Raw genomic sequence first — 12,184 nt, forward strand, 5'->3', positions numbered from 1 at the left:
ATCATGATCAGATCAACAAAATTTGTATTTAATCAATTCATTTGCTAAGGTAGATTCTAAAATGAGATTTCGCTTAGAACAACTAATAAATGTTATATACAACTAGTCGTCGCGGCTATGTAGACGTTTATTAGAAGAAAGTGTTTAGGGGTGTACGAAGATTAGCTATTTTTTAAATGGCCATCAAACATGTCGAGTTTTTAGGGTCAGATTGTTTAGCCTCGGAGAGTAAGCTCAGATAAAAAATCTAAAGCCATCAAACATATCTCTACCGTGATCTTCCCTATTGTTTTGAAGGAGGGATGAAAAGGGAGAATATATTATCCCACGTTTTTAGAATGCCCGTCAATCAAACACGTCGAGTTTTAGGGTCAGATTTTGCAACCCCGACCTAAAATCGAGGTTTGAAGTCAGCGGGGATCTGAGATCCGAGGCCATCCGAGGTAAACCTTATTTCTTTTTTCTCTTTGTAACATCGGGAGGGAGAAGGCGAGGGAGAGGGAGAGAGGGGATGGCGAGATCGACGACAAAAGACGCGCAGGATCTTTTCCGGTCGCTTCGTTCTGCGTACAACGCGACCCCCACCAACCTCAAGGTGTCGCTTCTCCTCTGCTCCTTCTCATCTTAATCCTCATTAAAATCGTAACCCCTAATCTTAGACTTTTCTGTTTCTTCTCCCACTCGTTCTGATCCACAAAGGTATTGATATTTTCAGATCATCGATGTCTACATTGTCTTTGCGGTTCTCACCGCTCTCATTCAAGTAAATCTCATTCCTTTTACTTTTCCTTCTATTTCCTTGTTATGCTTTCTATTACCATGTACCATGACAGTTTTTTTTTTTTTTGGATTTTATTTTTCTGTAAGTTATGCAAACAATTGATGTGTTATCCGACCAATTTCTCCTTCCATGTTCTTTTTCTACTGTTTTACTTCCCACAATTCATCCCCTTTTGTTCTACAAGCCGTCTGGTGTAAGAAAAACATCATCTATTGGACAAGATAGACTAGGAACAATTTTTTTTGTCGGTTATCTTGTTTTACAGTTTCTATTTTGATGGTGTATACACCTTTCTTTGCGGGTGAAGAAAGTATAAATTTTAATTTATTTTGTTCGTGATTTATTCTTGGACTTGGCGTCGAGACTTTTCATGAATATAAATCTCAATCTGCGATCCGGAAAATTAAAGAGATCCGAAAAGGATATTCTGTTGCTAGGTTGTTTATGGAGACCATGTACGTGAACTTCTGAAATCATAAAGAAATTCCTGGGAATACTTGTGGTTTTACTTGTCGGATTATCTGACTGTTGCATTGGGGCTTTACACAGTCTACTGGATACAAATAGTTGAATTTCCAATACAATCTGATACAAAAAATGAGCGATTTTCCTATTCTATCCCATAGTAAAAATGATCAGCCGTGGGGCCATATAATCAATGAGCTTGGCCAAAGGAAAGATGTCGGTCTTGGTTCTATGTGATTTTTGTGTCTTGATGGTCTGTGAACGTGTGTTCGGCCTTTTATTTGTGCACATTAAATTTTCGGGTTGGTTTATCAAACTTGAGGTTGTGATCTGGGTCCTTTTTCTATTACATTCTTCATCATCTTTAGAGAGTCCACCCTTAGCTATAAATCTGATGGTTCAAACATATTGATCTATGTTGAAACTGAGTGTTGAATCATCGTGGTACCTTGCCACTCTGATGATCTGAAGTGGGTAAGTCGTGTTGCTTACATAGTGACTGCACAAGATTCATGAACCTTTCTTATCATCTCTGACATAACATTTGATGAAAATGCATTTAGAATAAACAACCCTTAGCTGTTTAAGGTTCTCTTTTTTGGCTGTGCCTACAGCCTGGTGCATTTCTTTTACATTGCTTCCACTGAAACATCGGCCACAAGTGGCCAAGAGGGTAGTGGCCCTTTCATAGTCCTTGTGCACATAAAAGATGATTTGCTTATGATACTTGCAAAAACCAAAGCTTCCTATCCATAAGTGGTATTTATTGTCACATTGCACATACTTTTAGCATGATCCTTGCAATGGACATAATGGATCCCTTTAGAAAAGCCAGTATATGTCATTTATGTTGCACTGAACTACCTATTGATTGTCCTAATTTATTAGGAAGATGTTTGTTGACGAGCATTATGAACCTCTTTTTGACAAACAAATTAAGTGCAGACATTCAACTACTGCAGACTTTGTTGACAAACCAAAAAGTTGGAAATGGTGAAATTCTAGAACCAATGTTATCATTTTTCTTTCGACTTTTAGTTTTAGCTAATATCATTTCAAGAATAAACTTTTCTTTTGAAGTATATTTTAGTAAAAAAAATTGAGAGAAGACTGTCTTCCTCTTTTAAAGGATGATAAGCTATCATCCTCTTTGAAAAGGATGATAATCCTTCCTCTTAAAAGAGGATTTGTCATCCTTTTCGAAGAGGTTAGCAAAATGTCCTCTTTTTTAAAAAGGACGAACCCCTCTTGGAATGAGAGAGAGGGAGGGAGGTTTTTGCTTTAACCCAATACAAGGGTGGGTGTTGGTAGCTGCACGAGGCCACATCCACACCCAAACCCACACCCTTGTTGCGCCAACATGGATGTGGAACCTATTTTGGTGTGTCCATGGGATTTTTAGCAGCTTAGGCTGGATAATGGGCTGCGTCTGTTAGCTAACCTGATATCTGTATGGTCTTGGCTGGGCAGGTTTGGCCAAACAAGGCCTGTCAACTCCTGGTCTTTGTTTAAACTTTAAACCTAGCTGTAGTCAGGACCAGTTGTAATTTGCTGACATAAAATTCAAAAATATATCAATTAATGTAACTTGCCAAGTCAATTCATTGATTTGGGCCCCTACCAAGGGGCCTTGGTTTTATTCGAAGCTCAAAAAGACTTGCCGAAACTCGTTTCACTCATCCAAAAACTTGTACGAGTTGTCTAAAATTTGATGATATGTGTCATCTTTACTTTAGTTCTTGTTTATGTTGAGTAGTTGTTTCTCATTGATATGTTGATACTTGATACTCAATTATGGTGAAGGTGAAGTATGCAGCTATACACGAGTAAATAACTAAATATAACTTAGTCATGCCTTTATTTGATATTAATATGCTTTTTCAGAATATACAAATAATTGGATCATTCTACAACTTTCTTTTTATGTTTAGATGATAAGTTTACATTATATTCTTTAGAAAACAATAGTTGATCAAACATGGCTTGAGTCACTATGTTTGACTTGCCGAGTCATGAGTGGACAGTCGGACTGCTTGAGTTCCAATTCACTTGGTTTTGAAACATTGGCATCAGTACACATGATTAATCATGAGTGGACAGTCGGACTGCTTGAGTTCCAATTCACTTGGTTTTGAAACATTGGCATCAGTACACATGATTAATCATGAGTGGACAGTCGGACTGCTTGAGTTCCAATTCACTTGGTTTTGAAACATTGGCATCAGTACACATGATTAATCACCAATTAAAGGGTTGAACACATAATGTGCCTCAAAGCACAGCAAACATAATTGAAGAAGACTTTAGGTTTCACATAAAGTGCTTCAAAGAAGCAACAATATGAAAAAGGGACAAGAGTCCCCAAACAACAGCTTCTCTAACTGTTGGAGGCTGTCTAGTGGCTAGAGATCTAGTTGTTGGAGGTCTCTAACAGCTAGGAGACTACAGCTGACCAATAAAAAATACATAAGAGAAAAAAGAAACACAAAAAGAGAAAACAATGACAAAATAAAATACAGCGAAGGATATACATACATGCATCCCTTTATATAGGAGCTGAATCCAATCATGGCTGCCCAATGCATTGCATTGGGCAGGTGGATTAAATATTCTGCCCGATGGGTGGTGTGCTGTGAGAGGCCAGAGGTTTGCTCCATCCAAAACTGGACATTGAAATCCACAAATCCTATATATATGTGTGTGTGTGAATTGAAATCAGCCAGCTACTTCTGTGGCAGAATATACTTTTTCCTTATCCTGTATCACTAAAAACCATCACAATAGATGCATTGGTGATGTTAGTTGCTTGGCTACGACTTTTAGCAATGTAATGCACCTTTTGCGATGCTTTTTAGCGACACCAAATAAATAAACCATCCAGCCACAGAGGTAGCCAGTTGATTTCAATTTCTATATGTGTGTGTATATATATATATATATATATATATATATATAATACATAAAATGTGTATACATAATGTATATGAATACATAGTGTATATCCTAACTATACACACACATATATATTTATATTGGTACAATCTAAGCCCCTCAAACTCATGGTGTTGCAACTAAAAGTTTGTCAGAAAAGAACTAGAAGTGATGTAATGCAAGAGCATTAGTGAAGAAACTGGCTAGTTGAAAATTGAAATTCTGAAGGTATGTAAGGCCTCTCTATAATCCTCTTAAGCAACTGTTTGCACACACCATTGGTTACTTAGGCTAGTTGTTCTTAGGCAACCTATTGCACTTAGGCCAGTTGTTCTTAGGCAACCTATGTTAAGCTCATAAAGTTTTCTTCTTGAACTTGTTTTTCCCCTAAAAATAACTTTGTTAGGAACATGCCATTGTGGTTCAAAAGTAGATAGCTCATCCCATATTTGATTTAGTTCTTCAAAATATTCTTTCATAGTTTTTCCTTATTGCTGAAGTTGAATATTTTCAATTGAACCCTGCATTTGTGAGCAACATCCTTCACAGGGTGCATTTCCATAAGAGACTGACAAGCCTCATTAACATATTTAAATTGGCAAGTTGAATGCTGAGATATAACTGTTTTCCATTCTTCCCACTTCTCATAATCTAAAACCTATGTCACACAGTACCCGCACGGTATGGGTACGGTACCGGTATCCCGTGGGTGCGCCTCTAGTGCGGTCAACGTACCCGGGTTCAATTTCGTCCAATTTCGGACTCGGTCAACTTTGTCCGAGTCCATAGTTGTCCATTTTTTATTTTGATGATTTTAAGTTTTTAACGTTTTAACATCATCTAACGTTAAAATGGTTGAAAACCCTAAACCCCAAAGACGTCTTCTTCCTCCTTCGATGCATTTCTCACCGACTGCGGCAATCTCTTTGGCGACCGGCAACTACAGTGGACGAATGGCGGCGACGGCAGGCGGCGTTGGCGATGGTATTTTGCTTATTTTTTGTGAATCCTCTCGACTGACGCTTGTGTTTTCGATGGTCGGCAGCAACTTGTTCCTCCGGCGGCTATTACAACCATACGTTCGGTAGTTTTTCCGGTAGCTTTCTTTGGTTCTTCAAATCCCATCTTACAGTCCATTTCTTTGTTTTATTAATCTATTGTTTGTCGTTTTGATTTTCTTTTTACGTTTTTTTGTTTTCTTGTTGTTTTGGTCTGTCTTCTGAATAAGTGAATGTTCTATGGACTGTTTTTATTTGTTTTCTGTTTCTGTTTTCTTGGTTTCGGTCGTCAAGACACTGCCAGACAGTCACTCAAGGCTTATGAGTGCTGCTAAGCCTGCTATAAAAACACTTAGAACAGAAAAATAGCATTATAGGCTATAATGCTGTGTTTATGTTCTAACAGTTATGTTTTTTTATCATTAAAATGATTAAATCAGTAATTTTTGGCTGCAGCCTGCACCGACTTTTACTGTTTTACAGTTTGACTTGTTTAGCATGTTCTGTTTACCTGTTTAGCATTTCCTCTTTAACCATGGCTTGAGTTGTGACTTGTTTATCAAGAAAGCTGAAATATTTGTATGTTAATTACTTCCACACTGTGTTTTGGATCATGATTTATGAATATGCTATTCTGTTTGTAATTTTTTGATATATATAATATGTGAATATGTTATTCTGTTTGAAATTTTTTGATATATATATATATATATATATATATATATATATATATATATATATGGCCGCATGTGTGTATGGCCGTACCTCCGCACCCAATTTTTTTGAAAATGGTCCGTACCCGTACCCATACCGGCACCGTACCCGTACTTATGTGACATAGTCTAAAACAAATATTGTTTGCTAATTTCTTCCCAGTTGAGCTTTTCTTTCACAATTTTGATATGAAATCAATTGAGTTTCCTTTTTGGAACCTCCAATGAATTCACTCTTCCTCCTATGTGATGCTGTATTATGGAGGCCCATGTCACGTGGTAGGTAAAAGTTTAAGAATAAGGAGGCATGGGTGTTGCTCATCTTCCATTTGACTTGAGAAAAATGAAAAAAAAGGAAAGAAGGGCACACCAAAAAGGAGGATGTTAACAAGTCTATAAGAGAGTTTTTCCCAAATGATCTTTAAACTGATCAGCCACTCGACAGATGCACATGTCCTCCTGTACAGTAGTTTGAAGTTGGATAAGAAAAAAAAGGTACTGAACAGGCCAAGAGCTTCAAGTTTGAATTGACCAAGAAATCCTTCTCTTATGATCACTTCTTAAGCTCTGATACCATGCAAGTTTGCTGATATAGATTGAAATCTGTAGTACAGCTGATAAACTACCAATGTACACACGAAATCATAAGAGCTGCAATACACACAATGACACAATGTGTGCATCAAAGCACAAAACAGAAGAAGGAAAAAAACTTGGTATTTCACATCTAGTGCTTCAGAGAAGCAACAGTACAGAAAAGGGAAACAGTCCCCCATTATGGAGAAGCAGTAGTTTCTACTTTCTGGCTGTTGGAGGCCATCCAGTGTAGGGGTGGGCACCGGGCCGGGCACCTGGCCCGGATCGGCCCGACGGGGGCCCAATCCGCCCCGATTAATTTTTAAAATTAGTTTTTAATAATAATAATATATATTTTCTTAAAAATATAATTTATATTAAAAAAATAATTTAAAATAATTTTTTATTATAACCGGGCTGGGCTTGGGCCCAACTTTCGAACATCGGGCCGGCCTGGACCTGGTTCTTAGTGGGCCAGCCCGATGCCCACCCCTAGTCCAGTGGTTAGAAATGTAGCCAATGGAGGCCTCTAACAGCTAAAGAGAGTTTGGTTGAGCAACAAAAAATACATAAAATATGTAAACATATATATGTACATCAAGCATGTATATGTAATGTATACAAATACAGTGTACATACCAAGCATATATATATATATATATATATATATATATATATATATATATTGGCTAATTTGAGACCAATCTTATTAGGTGCCCATGATATGTTAAGCTTGTTGACCTGAATATATATATATATATATATATATATATATATATATATATATATATATATATATATATATATAAACTGATAAGATCGGAGTGGTAGCGGTCTGAATGTAGCATGTCCATGGCTGATCCTCTCCCAAAGATTTAGGAGGTTGTCGCTGGCTTATAGGGTTTAAATGTTAAATACACAAGATGGTTTCCGCCGGACGGTCACCCCGGCTTAAAAGTAGGACAAGTGAGTACAAGAATGACTTCCGCAACCCGGTTTGAACCTACTACAAATGTCTAAAATGGGGGTGAGGCTTAATACAACCGATGCGTACATAAAATTCTCTCCTCACTCAACCATACATCACATAGCAAACCACCCTAGGATAAATGAAGAAAAAAGGAAGGCTCCAGGAAAGATTACTCGTCTCCCAAATCTTCTTTCTACAAAGAAAGAAAAGTAATTTTCCGCTCTTTCGTTGCGTCGAAATAATAAAGGTTCTTTTTATAGAAAGAAGATTTGGGAGACGAGTAATCTTTCCTGGAGCCTTCCTTTTTTCTTCATTTATCCTAGGGTGGTTTGCTATGTGATGTATGGTTGAGTGAGGCAAGAATTTTATGTACGCATCGGTTGTATTAATCCTCACCCCCATTTTAGACATTTGTAGTATGTTCCAGTCTGGTTGAGTAAGCCATTCTTGTACTCACTTGTCTTACTTTTAAGCCGGGCTGACTGTCCGGCGGGAACTATCTTGTGTATTTAACATTTAAACCCTATAAGCCAGCGACAACCTCCTAGATCTTTGGGAGAGGATCGGCCATGGACTGCTACATTCAGACTGCTACCACTCCGATCCTATCAGTTTATATGTATATATATATTCACGTCAACAAGCTTAACATATCGTGGGGCACCTATTAAGATTGGTCTCATATATATATGTATATATATATATATGAGACCAATCTTATTAGGTGCCCCATGATATGTTAAGCTTGTTGACCTGATATATATATATATATGAGACCAATCTTATTAGGTGCCCCACGATATGTTAAGCTTGTTGACCTGAAGTGGACTGGAGAGGATATGTACACAACTGGAAATATTCGTAAATTTAGTCCCTTGTAAGAAACATTATTTATTTTCACCGGCAATGTATTTACTTTAGAAATCAGAGATGTGAAAAAATTTAATGTATGTAGTTTTTGATTAACAATGTAGGCATTCTGGAATTCCAATCGAACAACAAGGTGTTTTTTTTAGTTGGAAGGCGTTAAGAATTTATGATTTAGGAGCTTTTGCTAAAATGTCTATTCAAATAGCAAAAGCAAATCACGTTTTAATGGAAAACCTGGCAGACCTGTTAACAATTTTTGGGTCTTATGTCATTCCAAGGTAACTGGCCATGTTTTCTTGTTGAGCTCAGTTTGAGATATGCATTATCACCTATTGCAGGCTTTTAGTAATCTTTGCTCTTAATGCTTCTTCAAAAACATTCTTTGAAGTTCAAGATGCTGACGAGGTGTCCAGGGTAAGTGGTAAATGCTATTCTATGAACATGGGTGCACTATTGCTGCTAGATGCAGATGTCAAAGTATCTGAGATAATGAGAGACTGAGCTTGACCCCAATTTGACTTCTTTACAACGGAGAAGTGTTTGGGGGGAGAGGGGAGTTACTTTCATCCTTGGTATTGATTTTATAATTTTTTAATTGCAACATATATTTTGAAGGAACTAACACACATCCCTAGTTGTTCTATATGCTTGCTTTTTTATGAATTTGTTGTCATGCCTAGGAGATCTTACTTGTGTTGCTCCCTTCCTACTTTCTTTGTGTCTTCCTGCATTTGATATCTTATTTTCTAGTTTCTAACTTTTCCTTCTCAATTTATTGGTTCATGACAGGTTGTTTACATGGCAATAGTTGGATCTTTTCCCTTCAACTCTTTCCTTTCTGGGGTTCTTTCATGCATTGGTACTGCCGTTCTAGCAGGTACCTTTCTCCTGTGGCTTGATGGTGCACTCACTTTCCCATTGAGAGAACATTTGCGATAATATATAGCGGCAATTTGAATCATTATGTTAAAACACCCATTAAGATAATCTTCCTCATGTTTTGCTCCAGTCTGCCTGAGGATACAGGTCAACAAAGAGAACAAAGAATTCAAGGTACGGGTGTTTCTTGTGTCACATTCCATTAAAGCGTGAAAATCTATCTTCTTTGCGTGAAATGCCTTTTTCATGTCAGGATTTATCTCCAGAAAGAGCTTTCGCGGATTTTGTGCTCTGCAATCTAGTTCTCCACTTGGTAATAATGAACTTTCTGGGTTAGATTGGCTTGTAGTTTTTCAAAATTTTTGATGACTTAATACTGAAGAGTGAGTTGCTAGGCTCTTTGACAGTCTTGCGTGTGCACCTGTAATGCAAAGTGCCACATTTTCATGTTTCATTTGAGCACACACTGTTGTATGAAAAGGCATAGCGCGCTTAGACTTTGTTAGAACCATGATATTGTAGGAACCACCTCAACGTTAGATCTAGTGCTTAAAATATTATGGAATTTTCTATGTGTGGTTGATGGTGCTTTTTTTTTTCTTCCCACCGCATGGGTTCTATAATTTAGTTTTCTCTTGCACATTGCAGCAGGGCTCTTTTGTCTGTTACATTGTCACCAAAATATCTCATCTTCCTAAAAAAATACCCAATATTTTCATTAAAAATGCTTGAAAAGAATAAAACTGGAAAAGACGCTGTTTTTGAAAATGTTAAAGTGAATTCAGCGCATTTTTTTTCATGTTTTTTTCACCTTTTTTTACGTTTTTCCTTGTTATTTTTGCTTTGAAATTTAAAAGTCAAGTTAAAAAATTTTTATCTTCATTTCTCTGATTACGAAGGCATAATTTTTATCACATATTCAGTTAGTTTTATGTTTTTTTGTTGGTTTCTCATTTATTTTCTTTTTACCTAATTTTTTATGATTTTTTTTAAAAAATTGCCAATATTTGCATAGCTGGCAAAAATATTGCCGTCTAAATCCCGAGACCGAAATTTGTGACAATCGTTAAAAGAATGTGTGGGTGCATGTTCATATGAGTGAAGTTATTTCCCTTCGCCGTGAAAGTGAAATATGGTACTGTTTTCCTCTTTCTTTTGTGCATATTCTGGCATTATCTATGCATCACTTTACCGTTGCTCTCTTCTCAGCACAAAAGGGTGCGTGAAATGTTTCATATTATAAAGCAGTTTAGTGGCTAATAGGCTATGCCTGTGGTCAATATCTGCATGGTTGCTTTTGGAAAGCTCCATGCACCAAGCACACAATTGGATATGCTTATATGCATGCTTCTCTGGAAAATCTGAGTAAAGTTGGTAAATGGCATCGAAGAATACATCGACAATTTTCCTATACGTGTCCTGGTTTGTAAGATCCGTATCGTTCGTAAATAAAGTGCTTCTGTGCTTTACAGTATTTGAGGAAAATCAACTCATAAAAGGTCCAAATCTACAAAAGACCGGCATTTCCCAAATTTTTGATGTAACGTCATTTTTCAGGACTTCATCTTTTTTTAATGTGAATGACCTTGCTGAGTCCCGGAAGGGTTTGGTGCAATGGTTTGGGGTAAAGATGTAGTCTGTCTCCATCTCCATGTTGGGGGCATTAACCTTTTTTGCTTTTAAAGTTGAAACACAGTGGAGGGTAACAGTTCGACTCATCGAAAGCAGGTCAGTAGAAAAACGAAAGGGTTGGACGAGAGTTTTAACCCGTCAGGCAATGAGATTCATCTGCTTACCCAGAATGACCTTGCTTGCTCTAGGGATCGGCTACATTCCATTTACTGTATGTCCAATCGATTCAGCAAGGACCTAGACAGGTTGTCGTCGTTTTCTTTTTACGAGGAAATGGTAATAAGTAGTTATTTTGGTTGGTTCCTTCGCACAATAGTAAAATTCAGGAGCTTTATTTAGATTGCCACCACGGTTCTGAGTTCAATCATGGGGAGGAGTTGAGCTTTTTCACATTTAAGGGCCGGTTGAATTGCTAGAATTCTACTATAGCAATGGAACTTTAATTCAAATTATTGAAAAAATTTAGCACTAATCAAACATGGAACAATAGTTATGTGGGTTTTTGGTGTAGATGTGGAACTTTAACACCGGCACATAACCCATGCTTGCCTTGCCGACTGGGTCTAGCCCCTTGGATACTTTCCGAATCAATGTCATGGTTTGACATTCTACTTGAGTACCAAACAGCTAGTGATGTCTGCAGGATTTTGCAGGTGAAAAAAATATATATTTCAAGCATTTGATTTTTAAATTCGATATATTCTGGACATGCCAAGACACGGTTTTATGTTGATTCTTCGGTTTTTTAACGAGGAGATTGCATCTGTACGGACACGGGAATAGCGTATATTTGGTTAAGTACCTATTTTATGCGATATGTTCCTCCCAGTTGTTTTTCTTATTCCGTCACAAAATTTAATACTTAGGATGCTGTCCATGAATTTTTTTTCATGCATCGAGAAAATGCCTTTACTAAATAAAAAAGAATGCTATCCTTTTCATTTTTTATAAAATTTTGAAATTCCATGTCTTTGTGTCATTTTGATTTATTTCATAACATTTTGAACACGTGAATGCATCATACGACACATTCCTCTCATATCCTTGTGGTATGGTATCTATCTGTATTTTGTGCATGGAATTAGTCTGTTAAAAACTTTAAATTAAAAAAAGAAAAAAAAAACAAAGCTAATAGAAAAAGAAGCCATGGTATTCTTTTTCTCCAGTCTTACACTTTGAAAATTTATTCGGAAAAAAAAAGAGTAAGCAGTTGGCAACGCGCAAAGCAACTGAAATGGTTTGTTTAGTTGCCCGAAACTTTGGGCACTTGAAACATCCTTCCTAAGTTTTAGTGCCTGAGAAACCCATCCTTGTCTTGCCTTTCGCCCAACATTCAAAACTTGAAGCAAAATGAGGTGGTTTCAACTCT

At 37.0% G+C, this 12,184-nt stretch overlaps 1 protein-coding gene across 1 annotated transcript; it reads left to right on the forward strand.

Annotated features, from left to right (window-relative positions):
- The first annotated feature begins 418 nt into the window (after positions 1 to 418).
- LOC116263904 (dolichyl-diphosphooligosaccharide--protein glycosyltransferase subunit DAD1) lies at positions 419 to 9,755 on the forward strand. Its single transcript, XM_031643724.2, has 5 exons — positions 419 to 595; positions 716 to 763; positions 9,094 to 9,181; positions 9,314 to 9,357; positions 9,437 to 9,755. Exons 1-5 carry the CDS (start codon positions 512 to 514, stop codon positions 9,518 to 9,520), a joined length of 348 nt encoding a protein of 115 aa, XP_031499584.1. The 5' UTR covers positions 419 to 511; the 3' UTR covers positions 9,521 to 9,755.
- Positions 9,756 to 12,184: the final 2,429 nt, after the last annotated feature.

The sequence above is a fragment of the Nymphaea colorata genome, chromosome 11, assembly GCF_008831285.2.
Source record: "Nymphaea colorata isolate Beijing-Zhang1983 chromosome 11, ASM883128v2, whole genome shotgun sequence".
Taxonomy (NCBI): Eukaryota; Viridiplantae; Streptophyta; class Magnoliopsida; order Nymphaeales; family Nymphaeaceae; genus Nymphaea; species Nymphaea colorata.

Bases quoted from the DNA above. Each gene is read 5' to 3' on its own strand.
- LOC116263904 (XM_031643724.2), top strand. From the start codon at position 512: ATGGCGAGATCGACGACAAAAGACGCGCAGGATCTTTTCCGGTCGCTT. The intron at 596-715 runs GTGTCGCTTCTC...TGATATTTTCAG, and splicing joins CGACCCCCACCAACCTCAAG to ATCATCGATGTCTACATTGT. The intron at 9,358-9,436 runs GTACGGGTGTTT...TTTTCATGTCAG, and splicing joins AAGAGAACAAAGAATTCAAG to GATTTATCTCCAGAAAGAGC.